This window comes from Alligator mississippiensis, chromosome 4, assembly GCF_030867095.1.
Source record: "Alligator mississippiensis isolate rAllMis1 chromosome 4, rAllMis1, whole genome shotgun sequence".
In the NCBI taxonomy this organism is placed as follows: Eukaryota; Metazoa; Chordata; order Crocodylia; family Alligatoridae; genus Alligator; species Alligator mississippiensis.
In genome coordinates, this window is record NC_081827.1 from 196,922,117 (window position 1) to 196,941,431 (window position 19,315).

Sequence of the window (19,315 nt, forward strand, 5' to 3'; positions counted from 1 at the left end):
TAACTGACCTGTGTGTGGTTGCAAAGGAAGTTTGTGGCAGAGCAAGAACCCATGTATTTTGTGTACCAAACTAGTGCCCAAACTGTTCTGTCATCTTTCCCCTCTCTAGAAATTTGAATGCATACCTTCTTTTAGCTACTTCACAATGAATTGGGATCTTCCATCTTTTTATTATGGACCACTTGAGGGAGAAAAACTAACCAATTTGGTACAAATTTATGCAAAATTTCAACATTTAGGGTGTCTATGCATGTGCTTCAGGGTGAAGGGGAGGTACTTTAATTAGTGCGGCTCTCAGAGCATCAAGTGTATTCAGCAGCATCACGTGTATTCAGTGTCCCACACATCAAATGGCAGCGGGGGAACTTTAACTAAAGCTTGTTCAACAGTTCAACTAAAGCTTAGTTAAAACACGTCCACCACCATTTTGAAGTGGGGGACACTGAATACATATGATGCGGAGACTGCTGGAGCATGCCAGTTAGCACACTCCAGCAGACTCTTAGCACACTTGATTAATTGAGTCTGCTCGGACACGTGCTAATTAGTACATGTTGGAGCAGAGCTCTGTCACATGTGTAAGTGCCCTTAAAGTCCATAACATTTTAGTACTATAGTTCCAGTCACTCCAGCACAGAAAAGAGTAACTGTAAGTATATGATTATTTCCATCAACTTTGGTGAAGCTATTAAGTTATTGAGATGTTCCAGCACTTTACTAGATAGGAGCCTAAAACTCAGCTTCACTAGGAAAAACTTTTTCATGAGGAACGTAGTAAAGCACTGGAACAGATTACCCTAAGAGGTTGTGGTATGTCCATTTTTGGAGGTTTTTAAGACCTGGCTAGACGAAACTTTGACTGGAATGATATAGTTGGGGTGGTCCTGCTTTGAGTAGGGTGTTGGACTAGATGACCTCCTGAGGTCCCTTCTAACCTATTTTCTATAATTCTATAAAATCTTCAAAGCAGTTCTAAGTATGAGTGAACAAAAACCAGAAGGGTACAAGAAGGCATAAATGCTAGGGACAGAAGTTACAAATAAACCAGTTTAAGTGATCAGAAACTGGTTTAAACCTGTAACAGAACATAAGTTCAGTGCACATAAAGCAATTTCAAAATGGCTGAAATCAGTTTGAGATATACCTGGATGAATGTCATATCAGACTTAACCGATTGAGGTCAAACTGGTTTATGGAACTTGTGTGCCAGGCCCCTTTCTGGATTCAAGTTAAATCAGAGTCCTCCAGCATCCCAGCATGCTCTGCAACCCTGGGCTGGGCTGTTCCACCCCTCTCCTACCTAGCCCAAGCACTATCACTGCTCTGGCTGGCTGAAAAAGGGGTGGAGGTGGGAAACCCTTCTCCGGAGTGCTGCAGGATTTGCCTGGCAAGAGGACTGAGGACCCCTGACAGAGGCTGCTTCCCTCCTCCCCCTCCAGGCAGACCTGCAGGCTGGGGTGGGGTTTTAAACCCCTCTCCAATCAAACTCAGGCCAACCCTTCCCTCAGCTTAGTTTCCCTTCAGCTGAAGGCTTGCTCTAGTGCCCCCCGGCTTCTGGCCTGAGCCACTGCAGGTATGTGCTTGCATTTCTGGAGTCAGAAGTGAAGGTCTGTTCACTTGTAAATTGGTTCAAAGTATGCAGGTTAGACTAACCTGCAAAGATTGAATCAGTTCAGGCTCTGGCTTTTTTAATGTCTGTCCCTAGCCAAAGAATTTCTTTGCAAATAATAACATCAGTCAAAGCTGAGGTATAATCTAATTATTCTGTAAGGGTAAGAAGTACCATATTTTCTTGCATACAGTACACCCCCAAAAAAGCGCACACCTTGTTTTTGGAAGGCAGAATTTATAAAAAAAAAGATTCTTCTATATTCTTGGCTGACTGTGGGCACATCCACATGAGACACTCAGTGCACAGCAGACTAATTCTACTGTGCATTAGCACAACAGGCAAAAACTGTGCCGATAAGCGAATACGCAGTAGAATTAGTTTACGCATTAGTGTCATAAAAAAGTATGCACTGGTGCTATTACGCAGTAGCACCAATTATGGTGCATTATGTTGGTGCTGGTTATTATAGGTACTAAACTTAATGCACCATAATTACAGTATATTAATAATCATGTAGACACACCCTGTTGACATAGAGTAAGTCCTTCTAGAAACAGATTGCTCAGAAAATGTGGCATCCCAGGAGATAGTCTGGGTGAGGAAACAGGAACTTTCTGGTGTGGCAGGCCCGCAAAAAGGCTAGGCCCAGGCCTTTGCAAGGGCAGTAGCAAGGCTGTTCCTTCTTTACTGTAAATAGCTCTTTATAAAAGTTCCTGTGAATAATAAACTGTTGTTTCTACATCAAAACCCTAATAAAGATATTACAAGCAGCTCACTTGCTCAGTCAGGCACAAGCTGCAGTGCTCAGCCAATAGGTACACAGGATTAACACAGGACTCTGCCCCTTCAGCTTGCTGATCCAGACAAGTAGCAGCCATTTTGGCATCTGCATGGCATTCGCAGTGTACCCACCCTTGCTTCTTTTCCAGTAATGAAAACAAATTCCCCACTTAATACAGGCACCCCATTTTTGAGGGCCTGATTTTTGGCGAAAAGGTATAAGTTGCATGCAGCAAAATATGCTATATTATGAATTATAGCTTAGTAAGAATTGTCTATCAACAGCTCTGGAATTTTTTAACTGTATAATGTTATGTTGAATCATTTCACAAAACCCTTTCCCAGGAACCTACCATGACATTATCCATCTCATCTAGCATTAGAGCAAATGAAGTATTTTTCAGTGCATTTCTCTCAGTTTATCCATTCAAGTCACGCTAAAGCCCATACCACCACATCTTCAGTGCTATTGAATGTGTAACCTATGAAATCTCATGCCTCTCTGAACAACTTAGTCAATTAGTCAGTACTGCTTCCTGCTTTCTGTCTAACTTCAGACTAACATAGCTAACTACCTCTATTCAGCTATATTTATATCCATACTAACTAGATGTAAGCTTGTCTACCCATGCTGCAGTCACATCTTCAGTTACAGAGTAGCTATGCTATAAGTGATGTAGGGACCTAAGATCCATTGGCTTTCAATGAGACTTAGACTCTTATTTCACTTAAAAACTTTTGAAAATGTTACCCTATGGCCAATGTCATACTAAACAGGTCTTATGAAAAAGTAATGCCTCTAATTTGAAACAACAACTTTATTATTTCCCTTGCCCATGATGAAGTTCATCCCCTTAACTAGAAAGTGCTAAATCATCTTTTCCAAAGATGACTAATTCTTGGCATTTATTAAAATACTTCTGAAGAAAGAAATCTTTTGCTTTTGAAATGGACCAGATTGACAGGTAATTTCAAAGCATTTCCTAGGGAAGCATTCCCCTGAGTCCCTCACCATGTCTTCACCTGTGCACACAGCAAAGGACGCAAGTGGATAACTATGCTACACTATTGATGTACTTCAGGGGTTTTTTCCAGGAACAAAACAGTGCAGCACAATAACACTGCCCCCATTCTTAGTTACAGATTTGAGAAAACATTATTGTTTAAATGAGAAAACATATTAATATACTCCCCCAGTTCCTCCTCTCTTCTCTCCACAAATACACTCGCTTCTGGTTTCTGGAATTTATCAGAGGCCGAGGAGGAGGAAAAAATATTTGTATTGGTTCTATGTTTAAAATACTGGCTACTGATCAAGAACCAGCATGTTGAGTAGTGTGGTAAACTTTCCAAGGTCAATAGACATTTCTAATTTTCATGTAGATGAGACTCACTGTACTATAGTTTTGTGTTTCTAATACGCATTCTTTTGTTTCTATAAAACAGTCAATGAAGGCTCAGGAGAAACCAGTCAAAAAGAGACATCAACTTGTGATATTTGCCAGTTTGGGGCAGAGTGTGATGAAGATGCAGAGGATGTTTGGTAAGGTATTTTTTTTCTATTTTTGTCTTATTTTAGAGAACACGTTTGTGGAATATTACTAAAAAATTAAACATACCACTTCTCTCAGTCCTTCCTTCAAAAACAGGCTAATTATTTAATTAGATGTATAAAATGTACCTGTTTAACCCTCTAGGCATGTATATTCATTCTCCCATATTCTAAGACTACAGACTTGTCCATTTTGTCACTAAGGCCCTTGACAAATATTATTTCCATCAAGCAACAGGCAACATTGTTCAATGGAAACTATCATGCCATGGGACCAGGGTTCAAATTACACTTTGACTCTCACTCAGGGGAGAGGGGTCGAGAAGATCCCAATCTTTGATTTCATTGATTAACAAGTCCACCTAAGTGAAGGAGCAATCTGATCGGAGACCCCCCAGGTTATGATTTTCAGACCTTACAGGAAATCTCTCATCTCAGGGGGGCTCTCTTCTCTTATGGGGAGATTCCTGTAATTCAGCCTCCCCGGTAATTCGAACCCTGCATGTAACCTTCAAGTTCACAGAGAAAGCTATATAAGGAAGGAGAGGGGAATTGTCTTCTGGGAATTTGCTCTGCCAGAACTCGCCAGCAAGGAGAGCTGGAGAGCTGCTGGCAAGGGCTGTGAGCCCCCTCCCACACCTTCAACTGTGCTGCTAAGGAGAAGTGAGCTCTGAACTCCCCCTGGTTGAAGGAGCTGCTCCCCTAACCTTTGCACAGAGTAGGGAAGACCCAGTCAAAGGGCAACAGGGGACAGGACTCCTAGGACTGAAACTCTGAAACACCTTATGAGGCATTTTATGTATGTGCTTTTTCCCCTCTCCACATCTTGTTCCCACTTGCAGCTTTCCAGATAAATTCCCTCTTTCTTGACACACTGTTATTTCAGGTGCTAATGTCTTCTTTAAAAAACAGCTTTGAAAGCTGGTTGGGGAAAGGGAAGAGAGGAAGGAGTCATGACTTCTGGTCAGACACCGTGGAACAGCAGAGTTCAGCATGAGTCATAGAGAGTCCCATTGCCAGAAGGGAGAGGGACAGGTGGCAAGAGAGTGCTTTCTACCCTGGGATGCTGGAGGACCTGGCCAAACACTATGACTCTGTGTTATATGCCACACGTTCATATTACAGCCTGATAGAAATCAGGTACAAAATGTTCTACAATTTTCAAGCAACATCTTTGTACCTGGTTGGCCATTTTTACTGTGCTATAATTCCTTTGCATGTGTAGCATGTCTAAAAATATGGTTAAATCAACCAATTAATTGTACATTAAATGCAATGGGTGTCAGTTCTAAAATACCACATCATACCACAAATAAAGGGAAAGGAGCTGTAATAAATACCTGTATGTTGTGGTTTGTATAAGTATATTTTTTTGATCAACAGTAGAGCTGAACAAAAAAACTGGTACAGTATTCTGTCCCAGTATTTCAATTAGACGTTTGTTTGAACAGTTTTATTTTGATGGTTCCCTCAACTTTATTTTTAAAAAATATTTAAATATTTTTTTCAATCCAAAATTAATCTTTTTTACACTTTAGGCATCTATATAAGTGTCAGATAATTAGCATCCTCTAGCATCCTCCACATCATGTGTGTTCAGGGTCCCTGCATTTCAAAGTGGCAGCAGGGTCACTTTATCACTCATCGAACAAATTCAGTTAAAGCACCCCACTACTATTTTCCAGCGAGGGATGCTGAGTACACATGACGCTGCGGGGTGAGAGCCACTTTAATTAAAGCAACCCCCTCCCCCCACAAAACCCAGAGTGCTTGTAAAGGCGCCCTTTGATTCATGGAAAGTTTCTGAAGGGCTTTACGTAAGGTAAACCCCAAATGATTTTTTAAAAAATGTTTTGAATTCTCAGCATACAAACAAATAGTTCTTTCCATAGCTCTAATTAGGACACTGACTTTCATGCCAACATGTTTGACCATTCATTATTTTTCTATCCTAATAATTGTTACAAATTGACAGAAACAAAAGTAATCAAATAAACATCAGAGTTATTGGCTTCAATTATGTTTTCTAGGACCAGACAGAGAGATGTTCTTTACATGCAACTTTCTCCTCTTATGGAAAAAGAGGTCTTTGCCTTGTGTTCTCTGACACTGTACAGGTGTTTGCTGCAGGATTCATGAAAAGAAGGAAGTGGAGATTGGACAGATCAGAGGGTGGAGTAATATGGTGGGATGGAAGAGCTAATGGACACTGTGCCCTCCAACCTTGCATAGATACTCAAGAAGAGATGATATAGGGATTGTATTTTGTTCCTGTTTATCCCACAATGATCCCAAAGGCCATCCCGTGTAGGACAGTGCCTGGTTGCATGGCCACCTTTTAGAGAAGTTCAGAGTGAAGTCTGCATGACAATCTAGTCATTCTTTTCACACACACAGATTGAGGCTTTGCAGCATTCAAGCCCTGTTGGATTAGGAAAACAGTGGAAGGCTAAATATAATCCAAGGAGCAAAACCAACATAACAGAGGAATAAAGGAAAGAGTAGGGAGGAAAGAAAACTGAAGAAGATAATTAGATATGGTCTTCGTCAGATGACCCCATGCAGAAAGCAGTTTCTATTCACTAGTGGTCAGGCATGAAATTTTGAATATTTATCCTATTCAGTAAAGAAAGTTATGGATATGGTGAGTGAGAAAAAGCCCGTGATCAATTTGTGCTCATTTTGGTCAGGTCTTGCCAGCTTTTAATAGCCCGTGATTTTATGCTAAAAAAAAATGGCTCTGAGTCAAATGAAATTGTGACACTGAAAAATAGAATCAGGATGCAATATGATTATCTTTCTCTAGTAACAGCATGAGACTTAGTTAAAAGAAATTGATTATTTTGGTTTTGTCTAAGGAAATTACTCATTTCCTCTCCTTCCCGGTAGGATCCTCACAAGTTATTCAGAAATGGGGGTGTCCATGTAAATATAAAACCTTGTTAAAATTAACATATCACAATTCACAGTCCAGTGGTCATGTTTTCATAATTAGATGAGTTGCTGAGTTGGAGTGGCAAAAAAAACAGGGATAAGGAGTGAAATTAGCTACAAGATAACATTATTAATCATGAGAAGTGTTGTGGAACACTGGGAGCACTTCTGTTTATTTTTGAGGGAACGTAACGGATATAATTTACCAAGTATTAATCCCACTACAGCTGAAAACTTTCCTGATATCTAATTCCTTTCCTTAGACACATCTTGGCTTATGAGGAGCAGCATGATAACATGGGAACCAAAGCGCTCAGTCTTTATTGACAGACAGCCTTTCTGCAGGGAAAGATGCTTTTGAGAGTAGGAGGTAGGAAAGGGCATTTACTAGGAAAGATGTTACCAAACAAACTGTTCAAAAGCAGTAAAGCAGATTTCTGAGTAGAAGTAAAAAGACCATGTTAAGCCTGTTAAAGGTCTGCTTTGAAGTCAACAGCCTCATATGCTATAACAGAGCTGTTTTCATGTCCCTGACCCTTGAATAGTTTTGGATAATGTTCTTCCTGTGAAATGAGCCTTCTGGGTGTTAGCTTTTTATTATTATTATTATTTCTTGAGTGAAAGCAGGCTGCATATGGAGTGACTAGATTCCTCTTTCAAAATCACTTTAATTGAATTTCAGAGTTTGGCACCAGCCAGAGTCAATCATAGACACATATAGAGATTTAGTATATAAAAAAAGTGTTCCTAGATTAGATGAAATAAGAAATATCAGTTTATTATTTGATCAATATTTTTATGTTTATCTAATTTCAAAAACAAGCTGTGTTCCTTTAATTATCTTACCTGACTGATTAGTTTTCCAGAGTCTAAATTAGGTCAACAGTTACTAGTAGCTTTGGGAACTGTTATTACAAGGTAATTAGCCCAGAACTTTCAGTTTGTCCTATCAATCAGAAGCAGTTCAGGAGCCGTGGGGTTGGTGCTTGATTCATTCTAGGTAAGAGGAAAGCAAGCTGGTAGCAGAGACTGATCATAGGGAGCCACAGATATGAAGCTGGCTGTTTGCCTAACACTTCTAGGGTGTCAGAGTAGATCAGAGAAGAGAGCACAGGTGTGATAGCAGATGTGGCTCGGCTGCTAACGATTTAAAGGGACAATTAGCATTATTCTGCATTGCTACAATCTGTTATTTTGCAATCCCTTCTCTGTTTTAGCTCTTCGTCATTCATTGCCAAATTCCACTTAGCTGGATAGTGCTCTCTGTACATTGTCACTATTATTTTTAAATCGTTTTACTGATATAACATTTGATCTATTAATGTCTAGACTTCTAGGATTCTGGTGGGAGTTGTTTTGCTCTATAAAAGATTATTTAGGTGATAGCATATGAAGGGAGGGTGGAGGGACCGCAAAAAAGAAACCCTTGGAATGCATAGTGTTCTGGAACATGGTAGGATGCACGTATACTGTACATCCATTTCATGTTCTAAAATTGCAAGGGTTCGTGTGATTTGGTATTCCATTAGTGAATATCCTCTCCTGTGTTAAAAACAAAGACTGTGCAGTTTAAAGTCTTTAACATCTTGCTTCTTTTAATACGTGAAAGCTTCTTGTCACTAAGAAGATCATGTATTACTGGCATTATTCCCACCTTTAATGCATTTTGCACCAGTGGGCTTCATGAATATTTAAAGTAGGGTAGTGGCTATGCTTTTTAGCACTACACGGCAATCTATTGGCAAATCAGACATTTGGTGTTGCTTACTTTGGGTTTTTGTTTCTGAGCTTGCTACGGAATGATTGACTTTGTAAGACAGGGCCACTCACGATAACACCCCAAGAGATATAGTTAAAAGGAAATGGAGAATGAAACATAAGGTTCTGAACAAGGGAGTATTTCAAAGCTCATCCAAAAAGCATCTTACAACACTGAAACATTCAGCCAGTGTATAAATAGAACATATCAAATGGAGTGCCCATTCATCTAGTAGGGTAGCTTAGTGTCAGTGCACAACCACATCAAAGATCCAAGTATTAATCTCTTGCTTTATAAACCATCAAGAGAGTTGGAGTTCTACACTATACAATTCATGGTTTAGAAAGATATGTAAGTATACATAAGTTTTGTAATGTGTCCTTTAAGTTGAGAAAGGTAACTGATAGAAATAACCCTTTGTAGAATATTCTTTAAAAAAGTGTAGGACTGGAGTAATTTCTTCAAACTAAAGAAGAAATTTCTGAAACCTCTGACATTTAAGGTTAGTCAAAAGTAAAATAATGTATTAGGGTTAAATACATTCCCTTTTCCTTTGTATTTCAACATCAAAAGAGCAGTATGTATGCACAAACTCGGTAGACTTAGGAATGTTTTGCGACCTATAAGACAGACTTCCATATATGCAAAAAGTACACAAGAGAGAATATGCTCCTTGCAGCCTATAAGTAGGGAGAAGGAGAAGGATTACTAGAAGAAAAGGAATCATGTCTCCTATGAAGTACCTCCTCCTCTTTGAATGACAAGAGTGAAGGTGCAAAACTCTCTCCCCACCTACTGGATCAGGTTTCTACTTGCTGTTTTCTTTTGAGATTGGGAAACTGTTTTTCCTTCACAGATTGATTGGCCAGGTAGGCTGCGTGTTTTCACCTTTGTGACACCAAGTCAGGAATCCAGTTGAGTAAGAAAGAAGGTCATATTCATGTTGTCACAGTATAGCAGATAGCAGGTGTCCAGTGTATGTATTATTATCCTGGCAAAATGGAGTTTCAAGAACGTGAGGAAAGAGTGTTGCCCCCCCTAATGTTCCGCATGGAGACAAACCTATTTCCCCAAGTAAGGGAAAGAATTAAGGAAGAAAAATGTCCTGTGTAGTAGAATCTGTGTTCCCAGATGAGATAATAAAGTTGCAGCCTAAATAACCTCCATTCTTTGCATCTTGTCCTGCTTCCTGAGTGGCTGGGACACGAAGCTCCACTCCCCCAAAGCTTACATGCAGGCCTAAAGTACACTGAGAAAATAAATTGTTCTCTGTCCCTTATGTCATATTTCATTTCTGAACACTGACATATATCAGGTGCAAATTCTACTATGAGGCAAATGAACAATGCACCTACCAAAAAACACATCATTTTGTTCAAATTGCATTCTCATGCAAATGACCTGCATTAGATATGATAGATATTTGTACAAATCATGCAGCTGTCAGCAGCAACTACCCCTAAAATCAATATCTCTCAAGCAATCAATATTTATCTTTATTATAGTATAGAAAGCAAACATATAAAGGAAACTAATATCTGATTTTGCCAGTTTCTCAATCCACATAGCAATTAGGTCAGTCAGAACTGGGTCCTTCCCCCACTTCAATCAGTTGCTCTCAACCAGAGCATTTAAGACCAAGATGATGTACTACTGCACATCTTATAAAGTACTAAAGGCTAGTCTGAAAGCTTACATACATTACACAAGTACTGACTGCTTCTTCAGCAGTATGTAGAAAAACTATGTATGACCTACTCGTTCCAGAGGCAGAAACCACCAGTTACTTTAACATACAATGCCCTGTACATTTTATAGTACTATAGGCCACAGTGTTTCATGTTGCTTTTTCTTGCTTTTTAGACAGAAATAAGGTATCTTTTCACTATCATGAACAATAATCTAATATACTCAGAGGGATGGGGCTCAAATAGTATTAAATAATTAAGGCCCCAATCCTGAAAAGACTGCACTTAACTTGAGACTGCTCTTAGTGCATAAAGTTAAGGACCTGCATAAATCTTTCCCTAATCAGAGCCTAAGTAACACACTATGTATAATTGGTAATTTTAGCCCTGCTTTAACTACAGAGCTGCCCCTGCTACCTTGATCTTCCTGGAAATTAGCTCAATGAAATCCATATAAATGATAAATAAAGTATTATATATTCTTATTAAGATATATTAAAATAACCAGGAAAATTATGACTTCCATTTCCTTTTATGAATCACAGCAAGCTAAAACTCACTGATATTTTGAAAAAATAGACATAGCATCACTATTTGAACTGAAAAATGGCCAGCAAAAGATTTATATAGAAGAAAGACAACAGCAAAATACTATCATAAAAATTTAAATTGTATAATGTGACTTCTGTGCTAAACTAAGACTACTTCTTGATTTCTGCTTTTGAACCAGCATGAAGGAGGGAAATTAGCAAAACCAACATAAAATAAAATTTTATTTTTTTCCCTAATCAGAAAGAGTATGGGAGAATGCAGTGGCAGCATTATCATTTTAGTGGCTTTTATTGCGCCTATAAACTGCTGGCACAAGAAAGGAAAAACAAAGATTCACCATTTCCAGCTTAGGTGAAACATTTCAATTGGCAAAAAAAGTCTACGTTTCATGGTGGTTGAAGAAAATAAGGTATTGACTATTTTCTATACCATGTCCATTCAAAGAGAGCTAATGGGGCGTTTAAGGGTAATCTTCCAGAAGTCCTATTAAATCTATGTCAGTACTTTACATCCTCCTACAGCCTGAGCACTATCATTTCATTTGTTAATCTGCATTTCTTTTCCAGAGGGAAATGTAATTTAGGGCATTTATACACATATTTTTCTGTCCTGTGACACGCCAGAGATCCACTGCCCACTTTGGAACAGACTCAGTTAATCGAGTCTGCTCTGCACGTGAGCTGAGGCGAACTGTGCTGAGCCGCGTGCTGTTGTATAAGTGGTGAAATGTGCATCAGCACACAGAAAATGGGGGCAGTGCACTTTTGAACTAAAGCACCTCCAATGTGTTTTAGTTCAAAAGCACACCACCACCATTTTCTCAGCGCTGATGCACATTTCATCACTTATACAATGGCAAGCGTCTCAGCACCAGGTGATTTTCAAAGTGCCCAGCGCTGCAGTGCTTGCTTGTGTAAAAATGCCTATCTCAGTCAGTACAAAGACCACCATTGGCTTAAACCTGCTTTGGAACAAACCCAGAATGACTAGTTAGCCACATCTGACTCATGTAAAGAAAACTGGTAAGGGAAAATACAGGAATAAATCCTTTTTTTCCTAGTAAAATATTTCTGCATAATCGCTTAAGGCAGTGATTCTCAACCAGGGTATCACAGCACCTGGGTACCATGAGATGGGTGATGATCAACATTAGCACTGTTAAGTGTGCAGACATTTACACATGATTCACATGATTCACAAGATAAACCCATAAGGCATGTTCACACATGCAAGCACGTGTGCTTGCAGCAGCTCAAATAGAAGCGATGCAAATTTGAGCCGGGGCTTTTTGCCTCAGCACGTGTGCCTGGACATGCACTTTGCTGTGGAGCAAATTGTGCCACTTGGGGCAAAATAACCCCTTCCTGGCTCCTCCCGGATCTGCAACCAAGGGGAGCTAGAGCCTGGGGCTAGCACCTGTGCTGGCTCCAGCAGTATGAAAACCTGCCCTGGCCAGTAGCTCAAGGCTACTTGCCCTCAGGAGCGTCAGATGGAGCGAGCAGGAGGCTGGAGACGAGCCAGGATACATCTCCAGCTTGTCTCCAGGGGCTCATCTCTAGCCCCCTGCTCTTCTCCAGCCCCCTGCTCATTCTCGTGCTCTGTCTCCAGTCCTCCAGAGCCTGGGGACAAGCAGGAGAATGAGCAGGAAGCTGGAGACAAGTGGGGGAGCAATCAGGAAGCTGGAGATAATTCAGGGATTCCCTGGTGGACTCCAGGCTCCTGATCACTCCCCTGCCCAGCTCCAGCCTCCTGCACTGCCCGCAGCTTACCAGCAGCAGCAGTGACAGTGGGGGCCACCTGGGGCCTCATGGTACACTGAGGCTTGGCCCTTGCCGCCTGGCACCCACACTGCCACTGCTGCATCATGAGGACACAGCCTAACTTGGCAGGGCACTGCGCGCTGTCTGGAAGCTTGGAGGTACTTTGTCTGTCACCCAGGGCTCAGCGCCACTCAGCCCAAGCAGCATAAACTGTGAGACAGCGCACGGCACCCTGCCAAGCCAGGCTGCACCCGCCCAATGCGACAGCAGGGGTACCAGGCAGCTGGGGCTAAGCCCCACTGCCCCCTGCTCAGAGGGGCTGTGCCATGAAGGGCCGAGCAGCCCTGGCCACTGCTGCTACTGCTGGTGAGTGTGGGGGTTTGGGAGAGCAAGCGGGGAGCTGGAGGAATGAATGGGGGGTGGGGGAATGAACGGGGGGTGGGGAGAATTAATAGGGGGCAGGGGGAATGAACGGGGAGCTAGGGGAATGAACAGGGGGCTGAGGGAATGAACAGGGGGCAGGGGAACAAATGGGGAGCTGGGGGAATGAACAGAGGAGCTGGGGGAATGAACGGGGGTGGGGTGAACAAACAGAGAGTTGGGGGGCTGGTCACAGGCAGGGCCTCCCCCATGTTCCCCTCCCCCCTCCAGCCCACCAACCCCCTACTTACCTGGCATGAAGCTGGGTTCAGGTCCCTGCACCTTGCACCGCTGCTTGCTTCACACCAGAAGGCAATGTGCTTCGGCACCGGGGCAAGGGCCAGCCATAGAGACACTCTGGCTGGCTATCAGAGTATCTCTGTGAAGGACCGAGCCTCCAGTTGCCTCATGCCCTGCCCCACTTTTTTCTCCCAGAGTATCATTTGACCCCTGGATATCCAGGGGTTTAATTTTGCCCCCACACTGCAAATTTGCAGCGCAGGGAACATTTTGTTCTTGCACATGCCTCTTGGGGTTTGAGACACTGCAAGAAGCACGTGTGTGCTTGTCTGGACGCACCCGTAGGGTGCATCCAGATGTTTGCAGACATGCAGTATGTGGCACTGCAGACCCATCTATGATGCCACATGCTGCACATGCCACACATGCAGGCATTCCCAGCATTGCCTCTTTGCAGTGTGGGGGCTTTTTTTGACCCAGGATCAAAAAAACCTACACTTAGAAAAGGGGGACAGCACACATGGCAGCAGTGCACACTGCCCAAAACTGGAGTCTGGCTGGCCAGAGCCACACTGGCTGCTGTCCATGTTTCCTGCTGCAGGAGCACCATATCTGCAGCTCCCAGAGGCTCCCAGAACCCCATGTAAGACTGCTGGGGCCAGCAGAGGCCCCAGCCTTCCCTACCCCACCCAGGGCAATGTGCTGCACACCAGAATGCACGTGCTACAGGCATTCTCTGGGGACAAGTAGCAGCGGCACATGATGTGCCACTGCTACCTGTCCCTGGAGAAACACACATTCCCGCTCGTGGAGACATGCCCACAGATTTCAAATAGGAATCCAGAGCATTAAAAAAACATTCTGACCTGCTGTGGTCTTTCTGAGTTCTTTGCAACAAAATATTTTCTCTATTATTTTCCCATAGTCAAAAGCAAATAAAAATGTTTTTATTTGTGGGTGGCTCGGTGCCTTGAGTAAAAAAAAAAATTGAGAACCACTGGATTAAGGTTTGGGCCTCATAGCTTTTTGAGAAGTGGGAAAAAGAATGAGTACACCTTTAATCTTTCACTTGTGCAAAGGTTTGCAGTCATCTTGTAACTTATCAACAAAGCGTGAACACACTGAGAAGTGAGATCTTGTTTCAACATCTGGTGATGTTTTGTTTTACTTTTTATTTAGCTATTGCTCAGAACATTCCTTCAATTCTCAATTCACATACAAATTCTCAAAACTACCTCTAAATCTTTAGATTGCATTGCTTCTGAATGCCTAACTCAATTTTGGAAATGTCACATAAGTAGGTGCTTCAGGGAATTTTTAAGTTTCTTTTCCAATAAGTTAGGAAGATCCTTTAGAGGCCTGAGTTCATGGCATACACTTCTGCCTATAGAGATTAAAGGGGTTTATTTCCTAATAACTTTCTTAAAAAAAAATTAATACTGACCCTGGTTTTAACAGAAGCCAAGACTGCCTAGAGTTCCTCATATTGTTTTATTACCAATATACTTTCGAATGCTCTGGTAAATAATTTAGCCTACCCCCAAAGAATGTGACTATATTTTCTCTATGCACCAAGGAAATCTCACATGTAACCACATTTTGTGGCTTTACATGTTCCGTAAATTATCAAACAAATTGGGATCCCTATATATGATGTTTTCAAGACTGTGTTTTATTTAGGGGCCTTCTATTTGATATATACATTTCAGGGAGGTTTCATATCATTTGTAACAGTAACAAAAATTATATAAAATAATAGCAAGTAGCTTAATATGTGTCCCTGCTAAATACAATCACAAACAATATATTTAGGCAGTAAAGCTGGTGTGTGTGGGTGGGTGGGTGGGTGTGTGTGTGTGTGCGGTTGGGTGGGTGGGTGTGTGTGTGTGTGTGGGGCCCACATTTTCAGAAACCAACCCAAACTCTGCTTCAGTTTCGGAGAGTTGTACCATTGACTTACATGAAACCAGTGGTCTTCCTCACTGTGTAAATATGTCGGAATTTCACTGTAGCTGCATATTAATGTAGCTTAGAGCAAAATTGGACAGCGTATAAATCAAGAGTAACTTCAGTGACTATAGTACAGGGATCAGCAACAAATGTCCTGTGGGCCAGATCCATTGTCAATGGCATTCATCAGTGAGGATCTTTGGCTGCAGGCACTCCACCTGAGCCAGCGTGGTGACAAACATGGCTGTAGTGATTGCATCCTAGTAGGCCTGTGCGAGTCGGCAGCGATCCAATCCGACTTCAGATCCAGCCGCTTCAGATGCCAGAGATCCGATCCAGAGCTCCGGGCCTGGTTTCTGCTTTGATCCGTCCGAAGCGGCTCCGAAGCTTCGGAGCCGCCTCAGAGATCTGGCCATAGGGCATAATGAGGAATCAATGAAATATCTATAACTTTGGGGTTTTTTTTCTGATTTGGATGAAACTTGCAGGGGGACCAGCTCAATACACAGTACCTCGCTAATGTAGCCAGTTAATTACCATCAATTACCACCTACAAAAGCAGAGACTAAGGAGAGGAAATAATCGATACAGACAATCAACTGCCCCAAGACAGAGAGAGTCAGTTGCACAAGCACCCATGTCATGCATTTTGTCTGTCAGCAGCTAGGGGTGCAGGGCCCCAAAACCCCCCTGCACCGATCTCCTCGACAGCTGGCAGGCGTGATGGCTGCAACAGGGGCTACCACCCCTGCAGCCTTCACCCTGCAACACCTTAACACACACAGTGTCACCCATGTCATGAGTTTTGCTTGTCCGCAGCTTGAGGTGCAGTTCCCCCCAAACCCCTGCACCGATCTTCTTGAAACTTGGCAGGCTTTGTGGCCTCACCAGGACCCACCACCCCTGTAGTTTTGACTCCCCTGTGTTGTAACACATATACGTGACAGGAGTTTTGCTTTCAAGAATTTGGGGTACAGTTCCCCCCAAACCCCTGCACCAATCTTGAAACATGGCAGGATTTGTTGCTTCAGCTGGGGCCACCACTCCTGCAGTTTTCACCCCCCTGTGATGTAACACATACACGTGACATCAGTTTTGCTTTCAAGAATTTGGGGTGCAGTTTCCCCTGAACCCCTCTACCAATCTGCTTGAAACTTGGTAGGCTTCATACTATCAGGAGAGACTACAACCCCTGCAAATTTAATTAAAATCAGACAAAAAACAACAAAGTTATAGATATTTCATTGGTTCCCCATTATACCCTATGGCCGGATCTCCAAGGTGGTTCCAAAGCTTTTCCGAAGTGCTTCGGAAAGCGTAATAAAGCCAGCGCTTTGATCCAGACATGCTGCTTTGGATGCCAAAGCATCCGAAGCTTCTCTGGATCTGAAGCTCTGTCCGAAGCCTCACACAGCCCTACATCCTAGTGCCCACCTTCCCACTGGCAGCCAGAAATGGTTGCCTACCCCTGCTATAGTGAAATGACTTGGAATTTAGGATAGTAAAACTGAAAGCAAAATCTGACTTAATGATTGCTTAAATTATTTACAAGTAAGTATTGGTTTCTGAACAGCTAAATTGGGTTATGAGAATTCATGAGTTTTTGTTTTGTTTGTTGTCATGGTATCTTCTTCCCCAGCATCAAAACATTGATTCTTTCTGGACTTATAAAATAAGGAAGAAAAACTCTTACTAGAAATATACAGTTACCAATTCTCATCCTACAGCAATAGAATTTTTTTTAAAAGAGCATCTCGTGTTGCAGTGCTCTTGATGGATTTTGCTATTACTCAAATGGCTAAGGTCTCCCAGTACCTTCAGAAGTCTCCATTTGTGTTCAAACATAACTGCAAAAACCAAGATGGCTATGAGTATGGACAGGGAACAGTGAAAGGACAAGAGAAGGCATGTGTTTCTTAAAAGAAGGTAAGGAACTGTGTATTGGTCAGGAGGAAGACTAAGTCCACATGGAGACAGAGGAAGGATGTGAGAGGTCAAGAAATTCTTAGAGGAAGGAAAGAAATATGAGTGAAAGATGAATGGAGAGTAAGTGGGGAGACTGAGACGATATAGAAGGAGTTTGTGAAGAGAGGCAAAAATGTGACTAGGGAAGAGGATGGACAAGAAAAGAATGATTATCATTTACATCCCTAGAGGTTAGGAGGAAGATGTACCCAGTAGCCTGCAGAGAGACCCTTGTTTTTATATGCACATTTATGTGCACTGAAGGTTGAAATTTCACATCCAAATTGTGCTGGTTGAGTGAGATGTTTATTTACAAGGGACAGCTGGAGAATTTCTAGGGTTGCAGTTCTGTTGGCATTTTGATTTTGGTTTTGGACTGCATCAAAATGGCAGCTGAGCTGTGCTCATTACAATGGAGTGCACATGTGATCATGCATTGTATGAGGAAACAGGAATTCTTCTCCACACCCACGTTTAATTTCCATGCACAAACTGATAGGTAGCCTACACAGCGACAAACATTCAGTTGAGTTCTCTTAAACCGGGAACACAATACACATTATTTTACACCTTTGTTACAGGTCAGTATCAAACAGCGATTTGAACTTTTGGGTTCTGGATAAAAAATAACAAACTTCCAAAGTACTTAATGCAAGTCTTTATTTACATTTTAAAAAATATTATTTCATTCTGTTTTGTACTCTTCGTGTAATACACGGTGTTGAAAAGATCATGCTTATAATTTGCTGTTTTGTGCAACATACCCAAAAGGATCATTTTTTGGCCTTTTGAGGGCAGAGCTGAGTGCTGATTGTAAAAAAACCGAAGCAACCACTTTGTTATGTAACTCCATATCTAGGAGAGCCTTGTCTCACAAGATTGTGAAAGTGCACATAAAGGATAATATGATAATGCACATCAAATATTAACGTGCATTGACACATAATCGTCTGTGTAGATCAGGGCATTAAAGCGTGAAGGAGCAAGCACAGGGGCCTTGAATAGTAATGCATTTTTACACCTTTCATCCCTCTTTTACTTTTTTTTTAATCTCTCCCCATGCCCCAACCCAACATTTAGCCAGAGTCATGCCCTAGCAGTAAACTGACTGGTACCTTGATGACGGCCTATTTAGTTGCAATAAAAAGCCGATTGGCCTAATGTGCAATCAAGAAAGGAGTGACATTTATTGCTTCAGTTTTATGATGCTGTGAACTGAGCAAGATTTGGAGCCTTACATTGCCTTCAGGGGGCAGGAGATCACAAGCCATGAATCGTATTTATACCTTTTCCAATTTCCTACTAGCATTTTAGCAATAAATAGATTGCGTTGTTATTGAGTTTTATGTAAGTATGTTTGCAAAAGCAAGAATGCAACTTTGTAGTTCAGAAGTACATGTGTTGGCTAAATAGATCAGCAGAGGGAATAGCCATATGTAAAGAGCTGTGAAAGCACTTTCCCATTTTCACTCAAGCATCCCAGTAGAATGCTCTGTCTCCCCCATCCTATTTTATGTTAACTATTAACTTAAAACTACATCCATGATGGAAGGTCATAGGCTCATTCACACACATAAAGGCCACAGTTTCATTCACACAACTCAGCCATTAAAAATCCCATGCATTAAATATGAGTATGACAAGAAATCAATATGGACAGTGGAATATGGCTGACCTTTACCATCTACAGTTTGCTATGATGGAGGGGTAGCATATGTGCCTTCCTGTGCAGGACAAAAGCATTGCTATTCTCCTTCCTGCATTCTTTGAAAGAGGCCATTTTACCCACATGTAAATGTTAGACAATCTGTGTATTTCCTTTCCTAGTATAAATTTGCTCACAGAATGAAAACACTGCCATAGGAACAAAAACCTAGTTAAAAGCCTATCATTTCTGCTCTTGGTTAGTTTATGCCCATTGAAGACTTAACTAAACCTCTCAATTATATATTTATTTCATCCCTCTCACATGGCAACTAGTCATTATTAGCCACATCCTCAACTAGGTCAAAAAACTAAAATCTATTCAAATGGAAGAGAGATGGTTACTTTGTCACCAGGAGGCAATGTCTTTTATGCACAGTTACATTGCATCCCTTCCTT

General features: G+C 41.7%; 1 protein-coding gene across 1 annotated transcript in view; it reads left to right on the forward strand.

Annotated features, from left to right (window-relative positions):
- The window catches only part of TMEFF2 (transmembrane protein with EGF like and two follistatin like domains 2), a 228,098-nt gene that overhangs the window by 120,181 nt on the left and 88,602 nt on the right, over positions 1–19,315 (forward strand). The window contains exon 5 of the mRNA XM_019492342.2: positions 3,839–3,935. Within this exon, the coding sequence (XP_019347887.1) occupies positions 3,839–3,935 (97 nt within the window). The remainder of the gene's footprint in view (positions 1–3,838; positions 3,936–19,315) is intronic.